Source organism: Nyctereutes procyonoides, unplaced genomic scaffold (genome assembly GCF_905146905.1).
Source record: "Nyctereutes procyonoides isolate TBG_1078 unplaced genomic scaffold, NYPRO_anot_genome, whole genome shotgun sequence".
NCBI lineage: Eukaryota > Metazoa > Chordata > Mammalia > Carnivora > Canidae > Nyctereutes > Nyctereutes procyonoides.
Genome location: NW_026575132.1, coordinates 32,239,383 through 32,263,854, shown reverse-complemented (window position 1 = coordinate 32,263,854; position 24,472 = coordinate 32,239,383). Strand labels below are relative to the sequence as shown.

Sequence of the window (24,472 nt, the reverse complement as noted above, 5' to 3'; positions counted from 1 at the left end):
GCATCTGAGACACAGGTGTCTAGACAGAAAAGTAGTTTTGATTTTAGTTGCAGGAGCAGGTTTCCACAATTTCTGTCTCAAACTCTCACACACACTGAACTCCTCGGCCCCTGTAATCTGGCTTGGCCCCCACTGTCCCACTGATTTGGGGTTTCCCCAGGACTTCCAGTAGCTTCCTAGCAGGAAAACCCAGTGGATGTTTTCCAGTGGCACTTGGTTCTATTAAAGAATATTCTTACAACATCTACTCTCTTGGCTTCTGGAACTCTCACTTTAGGCTTCCTCTGCTTCTGTGACTGGCTCCCAGCTACCTCCACAGGAAACTTTCCCTACCCACCTTCCTGCTCCCTTAAATATTCGGGCTGGTGTCCCCTTCACCTGCAGCCCTGGTCTTACTGTGCTTTTCACTTCTTTTATTTTTAGTCCGGGCTCCTAAGTTCCATGGACAGAAACCTTCTCAGACTAGCTTAGGCAAAAATGCTGACTGAGCCTAAGACCACGGGAGGAACTCGTGGGTTCTGGGTTAGAGACTACACTGTGTCTCCTGGGGTGTGGGCCAAGGGGGAGTCAGAAGGAAGCTGGGATGTATGTGGGACTCGATCCCAGGACCCCGGGATCACCACCTGAGCCAAAGGTAGATAGATACTCAACCACTGAGCACCCAGGTGCCCCTAGTTTACACACTTAATGAACTTCTTCTCCATGTCCCAAGGGCTTGACAAAGATGCATTACTGTCAACTCAGTGATTCCACTTCTAGGAACCAAATATGAGAGGGGCATTAAGGTTTGAGTTTGTGAATGCTTATCATACTCATTTATTAAGGGTGCAGTTAGAAACACTTTGAGTGGTCAATGAGAAGATCCTAGATCCCAAAGTTTTTTCTCCTATGTTTTTTTCCCCAGTTTACCTTTTCTGTTTAGGCTTGAGGTTCATTTTGAGATGATTTTTGGTAATGTATAAGGTTTATCTTATTTGGTGCCTCTCCTCTGACATGGCTCATCCTGACAATGCCTCACTGTGTCCTTGCCTTCAGATCTCTACATATACGCCGTGCTCGTGTGCTGTGTTGGGATTCTCAGTGTCCTCCTCTTCACCCTGACCATCATCTGGCAGTCTGTGTTTAGCAAGAGGAAATCCAGAGGTAAGAGAACCGATAAGGTCATGTCTGGAATGGAAGCCCAACCAAACCACAGACAGGCAGGAGATGCTGGACAAAGTATAATCTTGTTTGAAAAATGCATCATGAGTCAGGGATTATTTCCCTGTGACTGGTGAGTACAGAGAGTGAGGAGATGTGTCTCCCTTGGACTCAGCTAAAATCAGCTGCAATGACACTTAAATTCTTTTTCTCAAATCCCTTTCTTCCTCGGTTTCTGAGGGGGTGGCCCCTACCTCTCTCATTTGCCCCGAAGGGGCTATGGAGTCAGATGAACCTGGATTTGATTCTGGCTCTGCTGCAGAAGACATGTTTAGACATGTTTCTTAACCACCCCGAGCTTCAGTTTCCTCATCCATGAAATGAAATGGGGTGGGCCGTGTCTTCCTCAGGTTGCATGCTGTTGTGAGGGTCCTGACCTAATTGCTGGACAGGGGTGTATTGGTGCGGTGCCTGGCAGGCAGGTGTGGTTAGGATGGCCCCTCCCAGCCTAAGCAGTCACTTCCTTCTGCTTTCCCATCGGCGTGCCTGTTTCCCTCGATCTGTCCTCAGCCCCTTCTTGCTCTTCTTTTTCTCTCATAATGATTACAGTTCTGGGGACTCTGACTCTTACCTCCCTATGCAGGCTGCCAGCATTCCCTCTCCAGCCTCCACCTCTCACCAAGCCTCAGTGTCTCCTTTCAGCCAGAGCCTGTGCATTTCCTCTGAAATATCCTCCCTTCACTCCTTTCTGAATTCCCAAAGCTGGTACGGATGGTATAGCTCCCCAAGATGACATGGGTGACAGCTGGGTGCTGCTTCAGATGGCTCCTCTTTACTTACCAGCTGGTGACTTACCTGCTGTGCCTCACTCTTGCCATCTGAGTAATGGGAAAGCAGTAGTGTGCCAGTCTCATGGGATTATTGAGAGGGTAAAGTTCAACAATGACACAAACGATGAAACACATTGTGAGTCTTGTAAGTGTCCTGTGTGTGTAATGACGTGTGATTATAGTGATGCCTCATCCTAAGGTTACAACACTGAGAAGTGTTAGATTTGGTCGTCATGGTGCAAGGGAACACTAGACAGGGGAATGGAGCAGGGCTTCCAGAGGGCCTCTCCACCAAGATGCTAAGGCAAGGCTAAGGGGGACCCAGGAAGGAGGGAGGGGGTGCACTCAGGGACCAACCTGCATCTGTTGCCATTGCAGAGGTAGGAGACAAGGGCAGGAGAGGCTCCTGAAACTTTCGGGAGCTGCCACTATGGGAGAAGTGTCACCAACGGGAGCCTTAGAAGAGGGACCCAGGCAGCGTGAAATCCGGAGGCAGGGGGACGGAGCCAGGAGCATTCATTTCTCAGTCCTTCCTTCTCCCCCTTCCTCTGGATGCCCTGCTGCTGCCTTGCTTTGCTCTCACCAACCAGGAGCCAGAGGGCAGGGCATGGAGGTCAGCCTCCAGACTAGTCAAGGTAGAAAAGGGTTGACAGAGCTTCAGAAAGGGGCACAGAGATGCCCACCACACCCAGTGCTGGAGACAGAGCAAGGCCTGTGGCCAGATCTTTCTCCTCTCTGGCCTGTACCCTTCCCACTGTGCTATGTGTGGGCTCCGTGCTGTGCCAGAGAGCTTTCCTCCTTAGCATCCGCTTACCTTGTCAAGAGTGCCCAAACTTTTCTCCTGTTCCAAACCCTTGCCTATGCCTGTGAACTTGGGGCATGTGTTTCATGTGGCCAGATGTATTTGCCTCCCTTCAAGAGAATAGTGCAGAAGGCACAAGCCAGCCATCTGACCCATCCTCCTTGGAATTTTGCTTATGACAGCTGCTCAACAAATGGGGGAAAATGTGTTTGTTTCTCAGCTGCTTTGTTCCCAACTGTTGGAGTTTGGAAGCCACACAGGCAGTCTCCAAGCCTGTTTTGCTCCTCTGCCTGAGTTCAGGGGCATGATAGAGAAGTGTGCCTTGAGCTGCAGGCTCTGTTAGTTCTTAGGCAGGATCAGGGAAATAAAGCAGGGTAATTAGTTGAGGAGACATCCATCTCCTCCAGAGCCAAGGAGGAGACACACACTGCAGGCCTCACACAGAGCCACTGAGAACCCCCGGATAGCCTCACGTGCACCTACACACAGTGCCATGAAGCCCTACTGAGCTTTCAGGAGCTTTGCCTGGGCACCTCCTGCAGGCCACACTGCTCACTGGCTCCTCCACGTTCCGGCATAATCCTCACCACCAGTCTGGAGTGACAGTCCCTGTTGCTCCCCTCTGCGACAGAACACAGCTGAGGAGCTTGATAAAGTCCTGAAACAGGGGTGTGGCCGAGCCCCAGCCAGCCAGATTCGGAGGGAATTTCTATTCAGGGAAACTGTCTCCATCTGGGGGCCAACCTTGCCAAAGAATTTTCCATCAGTCTTCGGTGGTGGTTGCTGCCAAGTTCCTTTCCAAACAGGAATCAGAGCCCCTGCAGTCCCTAGGGAGCTTGGCTGTACACCAGCAGGCTGGCCTTCTGTAGCCCTGGCAGGGCAGTCCTGCCCCTTGTGGCCCTAGGAGCCAGGTGCCTCCCAGCCACACCCGAGGGCCAAGGATCACAGGGCAAAGGTCAGGGGACTGTGCGTGGCTGGCCCTGGAGCCTTAGAGCAGCACTGCCCAAACTAAGCAGTGGGTTGTTGCCTAGGAGCCCTGCTCAAATGAAGATTCTGATCCAGTACTTCTGACGAGATCACCGGTGGGGCCGCCAGGGCTGGCCTGAGGTCATGCTTTGATAGCAAAGTTTTAAAACCAGTTGTTCTTAACTCTTCTACTCTGTACTCCTCTTTTATAACAAATATTTTGAAAGGATCCCATTGCTGTCTTGAAGTGAAACTCAGGGATGAGATATGCTTCCTGTACCCACAAAAATGAAATCAGGCCCCGCCCCCATGTTACATGGGCATTTCCTGGGTTTTCTGTGTAACTGGATGTGGGGGGCCTTCTGTACCCTGGCCACATGGAGGAAAGCCCAGCTTTCTTGCCTAGGTAAGAATCACAGAGCCTTCAAGTCTACAGGCTGCTCACATACACAAGGAAAGTGGAGGTGAGCCCAGTACCTGCTCTCCTGCTCTTTCGGCAAGATCTATCTTCAGAGGCCATCAGAGCTGCTGTCCCCACTCCCAGTAGGATCCCCTGAAGGGCTAGTGTCCTTCTCTGTCAGTATTCCAGGCCTAGTGGCCTTGTGCTGCTTCATTTTCCTGGGGTGTTCCTCCTTCCTGTGAGCTGCAGTTAATTGCACCTGTGTGTTACGTGCTCTCCACTTTCTTCCTAAGCTGTGAATCTTCATGCTGGCTGTTAGTGCCAGGCTGCCTGGAACTTTGTCCCAGGGCCTCTGTGGCTCTGAGTCACCCCAGAAAATAGCAGTCCTGGTGGCCTTGGACCAAGCCTTGAGTTGTTCCAGTGGCTCCTCTAGTTGTTCCAGTGGCCTTTACTTGTTGAGGAGAGTCCAGACCCACAGATTTGAGGTGCCAGCACTCCCCAGCCTTCCCTGTCTCAGCTCTTAAAAGGGCAGTTTTAAAGGCACTCTAGAACCAGATGGAAGGAGAGGGGCTTAACCCCTTTGTCTTTACTCTCTGTGTTTGTGATGTCTTGGTCTCACGTCCACGTAGTATGCTAGAACTCATGCGCTAGAGCCAGGGCTTCCTCGAGCTTGCTAGACACCCATGTTCCCCTGAAGCAAGCTTATTCTCCCTGGCTTCCCCATGGTGATGGGACCAAAGAGCTGTGATCTTCACTCCTAGAGGTACAAGGAAGGGGGTGTGTGATGCATCCTTGTCACAGCCACACTCAGTGCGGGAGGAGGCTCAAAGCATGGAGTGGGGTGGTTGTGGATGAGGAGCAGAGGGGTGACCCCAGGGCCTTGGGGAAGTTGAAAGGCTCACCTTCCTGATTTCACAGATGCTTGGACAATCTGAGGCATGAGCTCTCCGCTCCAGACACTTCCAAGGCACAGATTTGGTCTTCCGAGCAGGTGGAAAGGCTTGGCTGGCTCTCATGGGCCCCTGCTGCCTTGGGAAGGGAGCCCATACTCCCCATGTAGGTGTTTATAAGCCTCTCCAGGAGCATAGCACAGACAGCATGGATACAGAACCTAGAGTCAAGCTCCTTTACCTACAGAGTGGGTCTTCTCAGGCCCCGAGTAAATGTCCTGAGTCCCCAAGTATCCTCACTGTAAAAAAGGGATAAGAGTTTCTCTTACTTGTACGCCTGCGGGGAATGCTTTTCCCATTGTGGCGTGGGTACCAGTCCTTGGTGTGGACAGTTCCAGGGAGCACCTTCTCCTGGGTGCAGCTCACTTTCCTAACCACATCCTTGCATCATAGTCATGGTGACTGGGATCAACCATGTGAGGGCAAGCAGAGCCCCTCTGCACACTGTCCTCAGTAGAAATAATACAAGCCCCATATGTAATTGGACTATTTTTTTAGTAGTCACATTAACGAGGTAAAAAGGTAAAACAAACAAAACATATTTTGTTTAACTCAACATATCTAAAATAGCATTTCAACATGTATCAATGTAAAGATTCAGAATGAGATATTTTACATTCCTTTTTTTATACTAATCCATCATGATTTCATACTTCCAGCACCTCTCATTTTTGAGTGCCAAATAGCCACCTAGGGCCCATGTCTACCATCTAGGACGAGTCTCTAGACACACAACCTTATGTGCTGGTGCTTTCCATCAGTGCTTTTCATGTGGCCATGAAATGGCTCTCTGTAGCAAGAGAACTGGTGATAGAAAACCTCATTCTCTTTTTCAGCTTCCTACTTGGTGACCGAGAGAAATGACTTTACCTGTCCTTGTAACTGTGCCAGCCTGGAAACGCTGTCAAGGCAAGGCTGCTTCCTGGAGAGGGCTGGGGTTTTGGATATGACATGATGGGAGCATAGTTCTGTGTAAAGGGAGGGGCTGGCAGGAAGTGGGGCACCCCTGCTCTTGTCTCCCCCCCCCAGCGAAATGCAGGTGGTCTTTTCTAGGCTGCCTGGCTCTCTGCCGGTGCTGGGGTAAAGGGAGGCTGGGAGAGCACTGTGCCCAGTCCTTCTGGCTCCTGCAAATGTACAGGACCTTTTGCAGGGGCTGTTACAGTGTTCACACCGTGTGGGGGATGCTTGGGGAACAGAGCAAAGAGCAAAAATATCCATGGGTCCTATCTCAGGGTCTCTGTGAGGCCTGGAGGTCTGGAGAGGGTGAAGGCAAATTGGAGAAAAGAGGGGGATGGTCAGCCATATCTTGAGGCCCCTTGGCTACTGATACAGGGCTTGACACGAGTGAGGAGCATGGCTACCTCCACTTCAGATCACCTGCCTGGAGGTGGTAGTGAAACAGAGACAGGCTCAGATGGGGATGATGCAGACTCCAGCCTGGACAGGTCATGTGGGAGATTTGGCCGTGAGGTGAGGGCTAAGAGCAGTGTGGCTCCAGCTGAGGAGGCAGAGAAAGGGTAGCCCCAGGGCCTGCTGCTCACAGACATCATTCTGCCACGAGGTGAGAAAAACAGTACTTTCTTTTACTCTTTAAAGTCTAAAGATCGCAAGATCACCATTGAAAAAGAATTGTGTCCTGAGTTTTCTTTTCTGTGCAGTATGATTGCCTTGTGCGGAGCCAAGAGCCTCTGGGTCAGGTGTGCTGGGTGTGAGGCCAGGGCCCATGATGGAGACAGGCTCCAGGATCACCCTTTATTGGCTTCTTTCTTTTCCTGGTCTCACTTGCCCACTCTAGTGGGTTTGCTGGGATCACTTCCCACATAGACTCTTTGTACCCAAACGCTTATCTTACAGGCTCTGTTTCCAGGCCAGCTCTAGCTATGTAGTCAGCACTGATTATGTTCTGTGTATTTAAGGGTGACTCTGGGCCACGTCTATTTCTCAGATGCCCATAAGTCTTAATGTTTGGTGTTCAGGATTACTTTTGGTTCCCTGGGCAGTCATCTTCATTAAAGAGACTTCAGCCCTGCATTTACTGGTCTGGGACCTTGTAAACATTGGTCAGCAAGTGCTGCCAGAGGTGCGTATTTTGGCCTGGCGCTTTCTGAGTCAGCCCCCTCCCCTACAGCCAACTATTACGAGTCCCCCTGGGCTGCCCTCTTGCTCCCCGACTTCCTCAACTCCAGGCTGCTCACCTCAGCGCCCCTGGACTGGATTTCCCAAAATACCCATTCCCGTGGGTTCCCTAGGGCCCCAGCCCCAGCTCTGCCCTGCTCCAGCTGTGGCACAGTGGGCCAGCCATTTCTCCTGAGACTCACTTTCTTCATCTATAGGAGCTCTAATGCCAGTCGCCCAGTTTCTCTGAGAGTGGTGAGGTACTAGTAGTTACAAGAGGGCTCTGGAGTCAGGTTGCCCAGTTTGCCCCTTCCTGGGTGTGTTAGTTTGCTTGGGCTGCCATAGTAAAGTTAGAGGTGGCCCTCTTCTCCCTGTGTCTTCATGTGGCCTTTCCTCTGCACTTGTCTGTTTCCTCATTTCTTCTTATAACGACATTAGTCATGTTGGATTAGGGCCCACCCCACTAATCTTATTTTAACTTAATCTTCTGCTTAAAATCCTTATCTCCAAATACAGTCACCTTCTGAAGTATTAAATTTTAGGGTTTCAACATGGGAGGGACACAGCTCAGTCCATAGCACCAGCTGTATGACCTTGGGCAAGGGCTCTCTATGCTTCAGGGCTCTCTCCACTGTAGAATTAGGTGCAATGACAAGGTTTTTGTGAAGATCAAATTCAAGTGCAAAGTTGTGGACTTCAAATATTTTTGATTGCATAGCATCTAAAAGTGTTTCAAAAACTATGCACCCTTGAACATTTTTTTGTCGATATTTAAACTTTTTCATCATAAATGTAAATTGTTGGAAAGGAGGTAATTTCCAGGGCATCACAAATATTGACATCTTAAAATGAAAGAGTTAAATCTCTTTTACATCTAAATGTCATGATTTAATAACTACCTCCCTTTGTTTAAAAAGACTCCATGAACATGCTTTAGCTATTAGAAATTATATATTGTTCCTTTTTCTCCTTGAACTTTTATCTTCAATCCACTTACCCCACAATTATCCCACTTTAATAGTTTTTTTGTTTATACTTCTCTGTAAACATGTGTATAAAAATTTAAATTAAAAATTTTTAAATTTCCTTATTCCAGAAGTTTTATTAATTTTTTGTATAGAATTAGCAATATTGCATAATTAATAAATTTGGAAGATGACTATAAAATTATCAAAACCTCATAGATATTATCAATTTAGATAATTAATAATCTTAACATTTTGAAACATTTTTATTAACTCTTTTATTTTTTTTATTAACTCTTTTAGTAAACATGTTTTTATTAAGCATATTTTTATATTTTAATAAACACATTATTTATTTTTTATTCTTTATTTTTTATTTTTTTTAATAAACACATTTTTAAAAGATTTATTTATTCATGAGAGACGCAGAGAGAGGCAGAGACACAGGCAGAGGGAGAAGCAGGCTCCTCGTAGGAAGCCTGATGTGGGACTCAATCCCGGATCCTGGGATCACACCCTGAGCCGAAGGCAGACACTCAACTGCTGAGCCACCCAGGTGTCCCTAATAAACACATATTTAAATAAATAAATTTTTATTTTACTTCATATACCCTTGCATGAATTTGCTTAATAATAGAATTCAGCATCATTTCTATTTCTATTTTTTAAAGTTTAGATTGATGCTGAATTCTATTACTAAGCAAATTCACGCAAGGGCATATGATTTATCATTGAAAATGGTTTTTAATACTCTCCCAGCTGGCAACTGGATTAGGTCATTATTTATCCTTGTTGAAAGCAAAATATTAGAAACCTCTCTGCTGGTGAAAGGTTTAGTTGTCCAGTCATTAGTCATTCGTTTTCTCATTTCAAATAATTTCTTATTTGGTGCCTACTGTTTTTTACCTCCATAGTACAAGTCAGGATGTGCAACAGGGGTGCCTCAATTTTGTAAAGAGAAACTATGATGTGATGGGGAGGGAGGGAAAGGAATACAGAGCTCAGGCATGTTCTGGAGAATGAATTCTGATGAAAGAACAGCATGCTAGGTGAGGATCTAGAAATTGATTTCCTTAAAACGGCCCTTCCTAGGAGAGCCCAGTGGTTTGCAAACCCCAAACAAATGATCACTGATTTATTTAATAAGTGTAGAGTAAGGCCAGAAACATAAATACTAGCTATGGTTTTTATTATTGCTGCATCTGTAAATTATCCACCACAGAATAGTACACAGGATGCACAAAGAGCTTATGTGGTAATAAGGGGTCATAACAGGTAAATTGAAAATGCCCTCTCTAAATCTGAGCTTCTGTCATGCTGGTCTGGAACCTGCCCCGGTCACCTGCAGGCAGATCAGTCTTAATATAGTAGCTTAAAACAACAACGATTTTATTTGCAACTAGAATCTCCCCCCCCCCCCCCCCCCAATGAGACCTACTGTGGAGGATGTCTTGTTCTAAGACTGTTTTTCCAAGGTCTCCCCTGGAAGAGCATTGATCAGAGAACAAAAAAACCCCACATTATGGAGAGGAGCATCTAAGTGGAAACAGGTTGCCCCAAAAGGCTTTCTCATGACTGAGGCAGAGCTTTGAAGTTGAGTGACTCTGTTACTCCAGGACCTTTCAAGTTAGAACTCACCTCAACCTGGCTTGGAAAAAAAAGTGATTGTTTTGGGTTATCAAACTAGGAGGGTCTGGGGTGTATGATTTCATGCTGGACTCAATCAAGGTGTGGAACAGTATCAAGTCACTGTGGTGTCCATGCCATGGCTCTGCTCTACTAATCCAAAGAGAAGTATGAAAACCCCAAGTGGTGGCTTGTACCAACATGTGGGTGACATCTGGGCACCTACATTTCCTGGTGATTCCTGGAAACATATATATTTAAAGTAACATTTACCATTTTCTATTTCTTTTCTTCCCCCCCCCCCCCACTTTTTTTTTTCACAGCAAGACATTATTTGGTGAAATGTCCTCAGAACAGGTAAGAATATTTTCTTTTTTTTAAATGAAACTCTTTGATATTTTACTTTATTTATTTTTTTTTTGATATTTTACTTTATACTGAAATTACCAACAAATTGGCTAAATTTGTTGTATCTTTACCTAAAGGTCTGCATGTTAGTCTGCAGATTGGCCTAAAAATGTGTGTTCTTCATGCACTTGCATGTTGCTAGATTCCCTGCTCTGGTTTTCACCTTCAGAGAATCCAGAGAAAATATGCTTCAGGCTGGTTCAAAATGCATGCTGGAGGAGGCCTGACTCCTGCTCCTGGAGGGCTATTTCCCCTGTTTAGGAAGAGGCTAGCAGCTGGACTGAACCACTCTGATACCTTTTGACCACAAAGCCTCCTAATTCCCTTCCACCAGTGTCTGCCTATCCTTTGCCCCAATCTGAAGAATGTGGCCATTAGAAATATATGTGCTAAGAGGTTAGCCTTCTAACTGGTGGTACACCTCACAGATAACATGACAGTTATAGTAGATATTGCAAACTCAGTGTTTAGAAATTTGAGACTTTGGTCCAGACACAATAGAATAGGTCAGTTTCTCCCTGCTCTTCCCTGCTAAGCACACCATAAACCCTGAAAATAATATCAGAGACAATTAAAGAAAGGTGGTAAGAAGAACATGATGAAATCCAAAGACAGAAAAACATCTTATAAGCAACCAGAGAGAAATGATGCATTATCTATGGGGAACACAAATTTGAATGACAGTATATTTTTGTTTGAATCAATGGAAGGCAGAAAGAAGTGGCACATTTTCTTTTTAAGAAATTCTATCTATCATCTGTCTATCTCTCTCTCTATCTATATCTATCTATCTATATTTATGTATTTGAGAGAGAGATTGAGAGAACACTCGAGAGTGTGAGCAGGGGGAAGGGCAGAGAGAGGGAGAGAGAGAGAGAGAGAGTCTCTCTCCCAGCTAAGCAAGGAGCCTGACTCAAGGCTTAATCTCATGACCTTGAAATCATAACCTGAGCTGAAATTGAGAGTTGGACATTTAAGTGACTGAGCCACCCATACCCCAAGAGGTGGCACATTTCAAATATTGAAAGCAAAAAACTGTCAAGTACAAACTCTATATCCAGCAAAATTGTCCTTTAGGAATAAAGGGAAAATAAAGACATTCCCAGAGGAAGGGAAACTTAAAGAATTTCTATCAGGCCTACTTTAAAGAAAGGCTAAAATAAATTCTTGAAATAGAAGAAAAAGACTCGGTACATTAGGAAGGAAGAAGGGACAGTAGAGCAGAAATATTGTTATCTAAGTAAGCTGTTCTTTTCCTCATGAGTCTTAAAAATAATATTTTATAATTGAAATAAAAATTATAAAACCATGTGATACTCAAGAAAAGCATTATGAAATTTAAAAGTGGGAGAGGAAAAGTTACCTAAATAGAAGTGAGATTTTTACACTTCACTCAAAGAGATAGAAATTTGATAAGTTACACATGTATATTATAATGCTCAAAGTGACCATTAAAGTGACTGAAAAAATTGAACTCAAAAACAGTATGGAAAAATAATGATAGAATCCTAAAATATGTTCAAGTAACATAAAGGAACAGAGGAATGAAAACCATGGGAAATAAATAGAAAACAGATAATAAAATGAAAGACTTAATTGCTAACATATTGTTTATCTTAAATCTAAATAGTTTAAATAATCACTCAAATGGTAGAAATTGATAGAATGAACTTTTATAAAAACACAACCCACCAATATGCTCTTTACAAGAAACTCACTTCAAACACAGTGACTTAGGTAGGTTGAAATAAAAGGAAGGTGGGCAGCCCGGGTGGCTCAGCAGTTTAGCACTGCCGTTAGCCCAGGAACTGATCCTGGGGACCCAGGATCAAGTCCCATGTCAGGCTCCCTCATGGAGCCTGCTTCTCCCTCTGCCTGTGTCTCTGCCTCTCTTTCTCTCTCTCTCTCTCTCTGAATAAATGAATGAATGAGTAAATAAATAAATAAATAAATAAATAAAATCTTAAAAAAGAAAAAGAAATAAAAGGATGGAAAAAGTTAGGCAGCTTAAACTATACCAATACAAATCCGGAGTGGATATACCAGTAATATGATGAAACAGATGTCAGAGCAGAGAAACTTATTACAAACAAAGAGATACATTAGATAATGATTAGAGGATCAATCCACCAGGAAGACAAAGATCCTAAATGTATACACACCAAATAGCAGAACCACAAAGTACATAAAGCAAAACCTGAAACAGCTGAAAGAAGAAATGGATAAATCTACCATTATCATTGGCAGTTACTGCACCCCTCTTGGCAACTGATAGACCTTCTAGACAGAAATTATCAAGGCTATTAAAGATCTAAGCACCACACTCAACTGACAGTACCAAATTGATACATATCAGACACAGACCAGCATCAGAAGAACACTTGTATTTCCAGCCCCTTGCAGAACATTCACCATAAGATACAGCTTATTTTAAACTAAATCTTGGTCTTTAAAACAAACCTCAACAAATTTAAAGCAATGGAAATCATATAAACATGTGGAAACTAAACAATACACTTTAAAAATAATCCATGGATTAGAGAGGAAGTCTCAAAGGCAATAAAAAAATAGAGAATTGAGCAAAAATGAGAATAAACAAAACATGCGGGATGCATCTAAAGCAGTGCTGATGGGGAGAGATACGGCATTAAATGCTTACATTAGAAATTAGGAAAGCCCTCAAGTCAACAATCTGAAGTCTCACCTCAGTAAATTAGGAAAAGAACAAAATAAACCCAAAGCACACAGGGGGAACAAAATGATAAAGACCAAAGCAGAAACTGATGAAATTTAAAATAGCAAAACAATAGAGAAAAATCAATGAATCAATATCTGGTTCTTAGGAGATTGCTGGGAGAAAATGGGTAGAGTCTACCCAGGATCTCTACTTAAAATCTTATGACTGTGTGTGAATCTACAATTATCTTCATAAAAACTTAAGTTAAATGTGAATTTGGATGTCTCTGGGGGATTCTGTTTACGGCCCCAACAGTTCCTATACCTGACTATTTTGTGTTACTGCTGCAGAGTTTGGGATCCAGAGAAACCCTGTTGTTAAAATCAAAATGCAGATTTATATTATGAGGGTTTACTGTCTACTAAGAGTAGACCAACAATGAGGAAAAGAGCCATAAATCCCTGCTTTGTGGAAGTTACCAGGCAGTGAGTGCAAATGCATGTGTCCCTGGAGAGATGTCTCCCAGGTTGGTGAACTTTCTTCAGAGCAGGGAGTGCTATGAGAACTACCAGATGCACTGTTGTGATAGAAGGGGCCTCATGTGACTTGGAGTAGTGTGGAGTGCTCATGTTCAGCAGCCATGTCAGTGGAGGTGACCGTTTTTTTGTTTTTTTTTTTAAGATTTTTTTTGTATATTTCTTTAATTGGATTTCGATTTGCCAACATATAACATAACACCCAGTGTTTTCCCAACAAGTGCCCCCCTCAATACCCAACACCCAGTCACCCCATCCTCCCGCCAACCTCCCTTTCCACTACCCCTGGTTTGTTTCCCAGAGTTAGTAGTCTCTGATGTTCTGTCTCCCTCACTGATATTCCCACTCATTTTCTCTCCTTTCCCCTTTAATCCTTTCACTATTTCTTATATTCCCCATATGAGTGAAACCATACAATGTTTGTCCTTCTCTGATTGACTTACTTCACTCAACATAATACCCTCCAGTTCCATCCACATGGAAGCAAATGGTGGGTATCCATTGTTTCTAATAGCTGAGTGGTAAGTATTCCATTGTATACATAAACCACAGCTTCTTTATCCATTCATCTTTCGATGGACACTGAGGCTCCTTCCACAGTTTGGCTATTGTGGACATTGCTGCTAGAAACATTGGGGTGCAGGTGTCTTAGCTTTTCACTGCATCTGTATCTTTGGGGTAAATCCCCAGTAGTGCAGTTGCTGGGTCGTAGGGCAGGTCTATTTTTAACTCTGAGGAACCTCCACACGGTTTTCCAGAGGGGCTGCACCACCAACAGTGCAGGAGGGTTCCCCTTTCTCCGCATCCTCTCCAACATTTGTTGTTTCCTGCCTTGTTAATTTTCCCCATTCTCACTGGTGTGAGGTGGTATCTCATTGTGGCTTTGATTTTTTTTTTTGAATAAATTAATTTTTTATTGGTGTTCAATTTACCAACATACAGAATAACACCCAGTGCTCATCCCGTCAACTGTCCCCCTCAGTGCCCGTCACCCATTCACCCCCACCCCCCGCCCTCCTCCCCTTCCACCACCCCTAGTTCGTTTCCCAGAGTTAGGAGTCTTCATGTTCTGTCTCCCTTTCTGATATTTCCCACTCATTTCTTCTCCCTTCCCTTATATTCCCTTTCACTATTATTCATATTCCCCAAATGAATGAGAACATACACTGTTTGTCCTTCTCCGATTGACTTACTTCACTCAGCATAGTACCCTCCAGTTCCATCCACGTTGAAGCAAATGGTGGGTATTTGTCGTTTCTAATGGCTGAGGAATATTCCGTTGTATACATAAACCACATCTTCTTTATCCATTCATCTTTCGATGGACACCGAGGCTCCTTCCACAGTTTGGCTATTGTGGACATTGCTGCTAGAAACATCGGGGTGCAGGTGTTCCGGCATTTCATTGCATCTGAATCTTTGGGGTAAATCCCAACAGTGCAATTGCTGGGTCGTAGGGCAGGTCTATTTTTAACTCTTTGAGGAACCTCCTGCAGTTTTCCAGAGTGGCTGCACCAGTTCACATTCCCACCAACAGTGTAAGAGGGTTCCCTTTCTCCGCATCCTCTCCAACATTTGTGGTTTCCTGCCTTGTTAATTTTCCCCATTCCCACTGGTGTGAGGTGGTATCTCATTGTGGTTTTGATTTGTATTTCCCTGATGGCAAGTGATGCAGAGCATTTTCTCATGTGCATGTTGGCCATGTCTATGTCTTCCTCTGTGAGATTTCTCTTCATGTCTTTTGCCCATTTCATGATTGGATTGTTTGTTTCTTTGCTGTTGAGTTTAAGAAGTTCTTCATAGATCTTGGAAACTAGCCCTTTATCTGATGTGTCATTTGCAAATATCTTCTCCCATTCTGTAGGTTGTCTTTCAGTTTTGTTGACTGTTTCTTTTGCTGTGCAGAAGCTTTTTATCTTGATGAAGTCCCAATAGTTCATTTTTACTTTTGTCTCTCTTGCCTTCATGGATGTATCTTGCAAGAAGTTGCTGTGGCCAAGTCCAAAAAGGGTGTTGCCTGTGTTCTCCTCTGGATTTTGATGGATTCTTGTGTCACATTTAGATCTTTCATCCATTTTGAGTTTATCTTTGTGTATGGTGCAAGAGAGTGGTCTAGTTTCATTCTTCTGCATGTGGATGTCCAATTTTCCCAGCACCATTTATTGAAGAGACTGTCCTTTTTGCAGTGGATAGTCTTTCCTGCTTTGTTGAATATTAGTTGACCATAGAGTTGAGGGTCCATTTCTGGGTTCTCTATTCTGTTCCATTGATTTATGTGTCTGTTTTTGTGCCAGTACCACACTGTCTGATGACCACAGCTTTGTAGTGCAACTTGAAATCTGACATTGTGATGCCCCTGGCTATGGTTTTCTTTTTCAATATTCCCCTGGCTATTCGGTGTCTTTTCTGATTCCACACAAATCTTGAGATGATTTGTTCCAACTCTCTGAAGAAAGTCCATGGTATTTTGATAGGGATTGCATTGAATGTGTAAATTGCCCTGGGTAACATTGACATTTTCACAATATTAATTCTGCCAATCCATGAGCATGGAATATTTTTCCATCTCTTTGTGTCTTCCTCAATTTCTTCCAGAGTGTTCTGTAATTTTTAGGGCATAGATCCTTTCCTTGTTTGGTTAGGTTTATTCCTAGGTATCTTATGCTTTTGGGTGCAACTGTAAATGGGATTGACACCTTAGTTTCTCTTTCTTCAGTTTCATTGTTAGTGTATAGAAATACCACTGATTTCTGGGCATTGATTTTGTATCCTGCCACATGGTTGAATTGCGTTATGAGTTCTAGCAATCTTGGGGTGGAGTCTTTTGGGTTTTCTATGTACGGTATCATGTCATCTATGAAGAGGGAGAGTTTGACTTCTTTGCCAATTGGAATGCCTTTTATTTCTTTTTGTTGCCTGATTGCTGAGGCTAGGACTTCTAGTATTATGTTGAATAGCAGTGGTGAGAGTGGACATCCCTGTCTTGTTCCTGATCTTAGGGGAAAGGCTCTCAGTGTCTCCCCATTGAGAATGATATTTGCTGTGGGCTTTTCGTAGATGACTTCTAAGATGCTGAGGAATGTTCCCTCTATCCCTACACTCTGAAGAGTTTTGATCAAGAATGGATGCTGTATTTTGTCAAATGCTTTTTCTGCCCTTATTGAGAGGATCATATGGTTCTTGTTTTTTATCTGGTGGATAGGATCTATCATGTTGATTGCTTTAGGAGTATTGAACCAGCCTTGCATCCTGGGGATAAATCCCACTTGGTTATGGTGAATAATCTTCTTAATGTACTGTTGGATCCTATTTGCTAGTATCTTGTTGAGAATTTTTGCATCTGTGTTCATCATGGATATTGGTCTATAATTCTCCTTTTTATTCATGACAGAGAGAGAGTGAGAGAGAGACAGAGACAGAGAGAGAGAGAGAGAGAGAGAGAGAGAGAGAGAGAGGCAGAGACACAAGCAGAGGGAGAAGCAGGCTCCATGCAGGGAGCCTAATGTGAGACTCAATCCTGGCACTCTGGTAACATGCCCTGGACCAAACACAGGTACTAAACTGCTGAGCCACCCAGGGATCCCTTGGTTTTGGAATTAAGGTGATGCTGGCTTCATAGAACGAGTTTGGAAGTATTTCATCCCTTTTTATCTTTTGGAACAGTTTTAGTAGAATAGGTATGGTTTCTTCTTTAAACATTTGACAGAATTCCCCTGGGAAGCCATCTGGCCCTGGACTTTTGTGTCCTGGGAGGTTTTTGATGATTGCTTCAATTTCCTCCCTGGTTATTGGCCTGTTCAGCTTTTCTGTTTCTTCCTGTTCCAGTTTTGGTAGTTTGTGGTTTTCTAGAAATGCATCCATTTTTTTCTACATGGCGTAATTAATTGTCATATAGCTGCTCATAATGTTCTAAAATAGTTTGTATTTCCTTGGTGTTGGTTGTGATCTCTCCTTTTTCATTCATGATTTTATTAATTTGAGTCTTTTTTGTTTTGTTTTTAATAAGGCTGGCTAATGGTTTATCTATCTTACGAATTCTTTCCAAGAACCAACTCCTGCTTTTGTTTATCTGTTCTACAGTTATTCTGGTCTCTATTTCATTGAGTTCTGCTCAAATCTTTATTAACTCTCTTCTTCTGCTTGGTGTAGGTTTTATTTGCTGTTCTTTGCCAGTTCCTTTAGGTGCAAAGTTAGCTTGCATATTTGATTTTTTTTCCCCAATTTTTTGAGGGATGCTTTTATTCAGATGTATTTCCCTCTGAGGACTGCTTTAGCTGTATCCCAAAGATTTTGAATGGTTGTATCTTTTCATTAGTTTCCATGAATCTTTTAAATTCTTCTCGAATTTCCTGGTTGACCCTTTCATCTTTTAGCAGGATGGTCTTTAACCTCCACATGTTTGAGTTTCTTCCAAATTTCTTCTGTGATTGAGTTCAAGTTTCAAAGCATTATGGTCTGAAAATATGCAGGGGACAATCCCAGTCTTTTGGTATCTGTTGAGACCTGATTTGTGACCCAGTATGTGGTCTATTCTGGAGAAAATTCCATGTGCACTTGAGAAGAATGTGTATTGCATTTGGATGTAACGTTCTTAAGTATCTGTGAAATCCATCTGGTCAAGCTTATCATTTAAAGCTCTAGTTTCTTTGGAGATATTGTGCTTAGAAGATCTGTCATTTGCAGAAACTGCCGTGTTGAAGCCTTCCAGTGTTAGTGTATTATTATCTAAGTATGTATTTACTTTAGTTATTAATTTTTTGATATACTTGCAGCTCCCACGTTAGGGGCATAAATATTCATGATTGCTAGGTCCTCTTGTTGGATGGATCCTTTAAGTATGATATAGTGTCCCTTTTCATCTCTTACTACAGTCTTTGGGATAAACTTTAATTTATCTGATATAAGGATGGCTACCCCTGCTTTCTTTTGAGGACCATTTGAATGGTAAATGGTTCTCCAACCTTTCATTTTCAGGCTGTAGGTGTCCTTAGGTCTCAAATGAGTTTCTTGTAGACAGCAAATAGATGGGTCTTGCTTTTTTATCCAATCTGAAACCTTGTGTCTTTTGATGGGATCAATTTGCCCCTTCACGTTCAGAGTTACTATTGAAAGATATGAATTGAGTGTCATCATAATACCTATTCAGTCCCTGTTTTTGTGGATTATTTCTTTGGGTTTCCTCTTTCTTTTACAGAGTCCCCATTAACATTTCTTGCAGAGCTGGTTTGGTGGTCACATACTCTTTCAGTTTCTGCCTATCTTGGAAGCTCTTTATCTCTCCTTTTCTGAATGAGAGCCTTGCTGGATAGAGTATTCTTGGCTGCATGTTCTTCTCATTTAGGACCCTGGATATATCCTGCCAGCCCTTTCTGGCCTGCCACGTCTCTGTGGAGAAGTCTGCTGTTAATCTAATAGTTCTCCCCATATAAGTTAGGGATCTCTTGTTTCTTGCTGCTTTAAGGATTTTCTATTTATCTTTGGAATTCGCAAATTTTACTATTAAATGTCAAGGTGTTGACTGGTTTTTATTGATTTTGGGGGGGACCTCTCTATCTTCTGGATCTGAATGTCTATTTCCCTTCCCAAATTAGGGACGTTCCCAGCTATGATTTGTTCAGATATGCTTTCTGTTCCTCTTTTCCTCTCAGCATTTTCTGGAACCCCAATTTTATGTAGATTCTTCTTTCTGAGGCTATCATTTATTTCCCTTAACCTTTCCTCATAGGCTTTTAATTGTTTTTCTCTTTTTTCCTCAGCTTCCTTCCTTGCCATCAACTTGTCTTCTATGTCACTCACTCTTTCTTCTACCTCATTAACCCTCGTCGTTAGTACCTCAGTTTGGATTCATCTCATTTAATTGATTTTTAATTTCAGCCTGATTAGATCTCAATTCTGCAGTCATGAAATCTCTTAATTCCTTTATGCTCTTTCCAGAGCCACTAGTAGCTTTATAATTGTGCTTCTGAATTGGCTTTCTAACATCGTATTGTAATCCCAATTCTGTAACTCAGTGGCAGAGAGTAGTGTTTCTGATTCTTTTGTGGTGAGTTCTCCTCTCTAGTCATTTTGCTCAGTGCAGAGTGGCTAAAACGAGTTGTACTGGAGAAAGGAAGAAAAAAAAAAGAGGGGTATAATCTAGTTCTATATACTGTAAATCCTTTGACTTCCCCTGGAGCTTTCCAGTGCTGCTTGGCCAATAACTTGCTCTTCCTGTGTCCTTCCAGCTGGTCTTCTTGGGGAGGAGCCTGCTGTGCTGATTCTCAGGTGTGTGCACCTGGGGGAGCTGCCCCCCCCCCCCGCCAGCTGCAGGACTCATTGGGAGCTGTTTACTTCGTGAGGGCCCTGTTCCCTGGGGGCCACTCCATCCCAGGTACAGGGTGACACAAGGAAGAAGAACCACACTGGCGGCAGCCAGCTCTCCAGCCCTAGAGTCCGCTCTCAGAGTAACTACCGCAATCTCCCAGTCCACACTGTCCTGGATGCTCTGGGGGCAGGGGTGCTGATCTTCACAGCTTGGGGGCCCCTGGCGGCTAAGAGTCCTCGCTGTCCTGTGCTCTCCCCGCCTCTACCTGTCTCAGGAATAACACCGGATCCTGAACACAGGATCCCCTGGTGCCCTGGGATCCGGGGCCTGTGCTGCTGGAATTGTGCTCCTGGGGCGGCAGCTCCCAAAGGCAGCGGGGAGCAGCCCCCTCTACCTGGAGCCACCGCCTGAGCTTCTCCTCGAGGCCCTGCCAGGAGCGTGCTCCAGCCCTTTACCGAGATCGGCCCACAGTCTGTGGTGTGCTCTTCCCCGGGGTACACTTCCTCTACTAGTGACTCTGGGAGACTGGAGGCTCCACTGCCCCTCCTGTAGTTCTGCCCGATTTCCCTAAGTGCCTTTCCGTTGGGGAAGAATCCAGTGCAGATTTTTTTTTTTTTCCAGTGCAGATTTTTAAAGTTCCTGATTCTCCGGGGCTGGGCTTTCCTGTCCTGGAGGCTTTCAAGGCCTGGCCTTAGCCCAGCTCCTCCTGAGGTCCCTCCCCCACTTGATTCTTTTTTTTTTTTTAAATTCTAGCTTCCTACCTCGTTAGAAGCGAAAACTCTTCTCTCTGTAGCATTCCAGCTGTTCTCTCTTTAAATCTCAGGTTGAATTCGTAGGTTTTCAGGATGATTTGAAAGTTATCTAGGTAAGTTGGTGGGGACAGGTGACTTGGGGACCCTAACTCCTCTGCCATTTTGCCCCCCCCGCAGAGATGACCTTCTTAGGGGGATTGAGCAGGCAATCCAATAGCTCTACCATCCTGAGCTTTTGGTCACAGTTGGGGCAAGTGTATCTCTAGCTGAAGCAACATGCATGAGTAGCAGAGAATGGAGAGCACCCATAGGAAGAGAACAGTACTATGCAAATAGTAACAATGAGAGAGGTCGCTAAATTAATCTCACATAAGCTATAATTTAAGACAAGAAATACTACTAGAGACCAAGAAGGAAATTACAAATTATGAAGGATCAACACCCCAGGAAGATGCAACAATTATAAGTGTATATGGGCCTAACAACAGAGCCTTGGCATACAAGAAGGAAAACAGAAAATTGAAAGATGAAATCAATAATTCTAGAATAATAGCTAGAGATTGCAATGGTCCACTCAGTAATTGATAGAATACCCAGACAGAAAATCAACTAGGGCACAGAAGATCAAGCAATTTAACTTGATATGTAGAGTAAGAATACTCTACCCAATAACCACATACCATACTCGCCAAGCACACGGGGAATATTCTCCAAAACAGACCATATGCTAGGCCACAAAATAAATCTGTATCAATTTACACATTTTGTATATGTAAGAATCATACAAGGTTTATTCTCTGAGCAACAGAATTTAAATAGAAATTCATGACAGATAGAAATCTGGGAGTTTCCCAAATGTTTTGAAATTTAAAACAACTTCTAAATAATACCAAGAAGAAATCAAGAGAAATTATAAAATATTTAAATTAAATACAAGTGAAAACAAAACAAATCAAAACTTAAAAGATGCTGCTAAAGCAGTGCTTAAAGAAAAAAATATGGCTTTAAATGCCTATGTTAGACAAGAAGAAAGATCTCAAATCAGTAACCTAAGCTTTCACGATAAGTTACCTAGAAAAAGAAGAGTAAGGGAAATCCATGGTAAACCGAAGAAAGGATATAATAAAGATTAGAACAGAAATCGATGGCATAGAACACACACACACATGCACACATATACAGAGAACAATCAATAAAACCAAAGTTGGTTTTTTGAAAACATCAATCAAATTGACAAATCTTAAGTTAGAGGATACATGAAAATAAGAAAGAGAAAAAGCTAATTACCTAATCAGGAAGCAAAAAAGGAATCACTGGGGCACCTGGGTGGCTCAGTTGGGTAAGCATTTGACTCTTGATCTCAGCTCAGGTCTTGATCTCAGGATCATGAGTTCAAGTCCTGCATTGGTGTCCATGCTGGGTATGAGCTTACTTAAAAAAAAAAGAGGAATCACTATAGACTCAAGAAAAAGTTAAAAGGATTATAAGAAAATATTATGAAAACATTGTTTCTAACAAAGAGATAAAATGGAAAATTCCTAGAGACCAAGAAGGAAATTACAAATTATGAAGGATCAACACACCAGGAAGATACAACAATTATAAATGTATATGGGCCTAACAACAGAGCCTCGGCAACAAAAAGCAACAACAAGACACCAAAATTGATTTTTTTAAAAAAGCTATAATGTGAATAAACCTGTAATAAGAAATTGAATTGTTAGCTAACATCTTTCCAACCAGGAAAAGCCCAGACCCATACAGCTTTACTGGTGAAATGTATCAAGAATTAAAGGGGAAAAAAATACCAATTCTTCACAAATTATTTCAAAAAAAATTTGAGAAAGCACATTCTTTTCAACAAATAATACTGATTTACTAATTATTTTCAACAAATAATATATAAAGAACTCTTACAACTCAATAAGATGACAACACAATTTAAAGAGGGCAAAAAGATTTGAATGCATCTGTCCCAAAAGAAGATACACAAATGGCTATCAAGTTCATAAAAATATGTTCACCAGCCATTAAGAGGTACAAATAAGACCATAGTGTGGTGCCACTACATACACACTACAATGTCAACTGTTTGTGATCATGTGGAGAAACTGGAACCCTTTCTGTTGCCATTGGGAATGTAAAATGGTATAGTCACTTTGGAAACCGATTTAGTAGTTTCTTAAAACATTAAACATAAACTTACCATATGACCTGTCCAGGAGAAATGAAAAGCATATATCCACACAAAGACATGGATACAGTTGTTCCCACCTGCTTTGTTCATCATAACCAGAAGCTGGAAACAATCTAAATATAGTCAACAACTGATGAATGGAAAAGTAACATTTAGTGATCTACTCCATGAAATACAATTTGGCAATAAAAAGGAACAAACCATTGATACATGCTGCACGTAGATGAACCTCAGAAACATTATGCTAAGTGGACTGAACCAGATGCAAAAAACTACATATGGTATGAGGTCATTTATTTGGAATGTACAGGAAAGGTAAATTCATAGGAACAGAAAATAGTTGCTTAGGGCTGGAAGGGTGGAAGCAGGAATTAACTATAAGTGGACAAGAGGGAACTTTTGGGTGTAATGTTCTCAAACTGTGTTGTAGTAGTGATGGTTGTACCACTTTATAAATGTACCAAAAATTATTGAATTGTACAGTTAAGATCAATGAGTTGGGATCCCTGGGTGGTGCAGCGGTTTAGCGCCTGCCTTTGGCCCAGGGCGCGATCCTGGAGACCCGGGATCGAATCCCATGTCGGGCTCCCGGTGCATGGAGCCTGCTTCTCCCTCTGCCTGTGTCTCTGCCTCTTTCTCTATCTCTCTCTCTCTGTGTGACTATCATAAATAAATAAAAAAATTTAAAAAAAAAAGATCAATGAGTTTTATGGTGACTAAATTATCTCTCAATAAAGATATATTTTTTTAAAGCATGTACCCTACAGGGCCCTAAGGACTGGCATTTCAGTTATGGGGGGACGTTATGGCTGGGGAACTCAGAGGCTGTGAGGGGCCAGCCTGCAAGTGCTTCTCACGATTTGCTTGCTGTGGGCTACTGTCTGGGTTTTCATTGTTAGCAACAGTGCCCAGTGTTTGGGATCCTGCCTTCCCCTCCTAAGTCTTTGTTTGCCCTTGCTAAGGCTGCAAGTATAGTGAGGGTTGTTACCCCAGCCTGGTGGGCATTAGAGTTTGGTCTTCCCCAGTCGTGGGATACCTAACCAGACATCAGGGGTGACCTTAGAGTCCAACTCAGATGCTGCCCCTCTACCAGCTGGTGCTATTAGTGAGTCTGAGTGACAGAGTCAAGGTGTCTCCATGGGCCTGTCTCTTGTTGGGACAGCCCACAGATCAACCTCTGGAAGACTTGTCTTTACTCCACTACACCTCAGGCCATGCAGAGGTGCCCTATTGATTTGTATTCATCTTCCTGATTAGAACCTCAGGCTAATTTGACCTTAATACAGCTGAGATCCCCTGCCACGGTGCCTGGCTAGTAAACTGGTTAGTCCTTCCCTTTCAGCTAGTTCTGGCCTGAACTGTGCTCCACTTCTGGAACCCAGGCTTTTCCTCCTGTCCCTGTGGTGCCGGGGGCTCCCACGTCCTGGCTCCATCTGTGCTATGGCAGTGGGAGGCTGGGCTGTTAGAATCTCAAGCTATTAACAGCACAAATGTGCTTCTCTGTTTTCTGACCACTTCCTCCTAAGGGAGGAAGGGCATAGGGCTAGGGCAAGATGCCAGGAACAGAAACCCCCAGGCAGGAGAGGGACCCTCAGGAAGAGGCCATGCTGGTGCTGAGGCTGTGGTCACCACGAGAAGGCCTGCCAAATGACTAGGGCAGAACCTGGAGACCCCAGGGGATTCCATGACTTATTGCGAGAAGTTCATACAGAAGGAAAACGAGTCTCATCTTGAATGTGTGTTATTCCAGAAGTTGGAAGTTGCCATCTCTTGGGAGGGGTGGTGCTGACTTTGGGGTTGGGAG

At 43.3% G+C, this 24,472-nt stretch overlaps 1 protein-coding gene across 1 annotated transcript in view; it reads left to right on the top strand.

Annotated features, from left to right (window-relative positions):
• VSTM4 (V-set and transmembrane domain containing 4) overlaps positions 1-24,472 on the top strand; it is a 98,569-nt gene that overhangs the window by 36,009 nt on the left and 38,088 nt on the right. Inside the window, 2 exon segments of the mRNA XM_055345522.1 lie at positions 1,036-1,143; positions 10,118-10,151. Coding sequence (XP_055201497.1) covers positions 1,036-1,143; positions 10,118-10,151 — 142 coding nt within the window.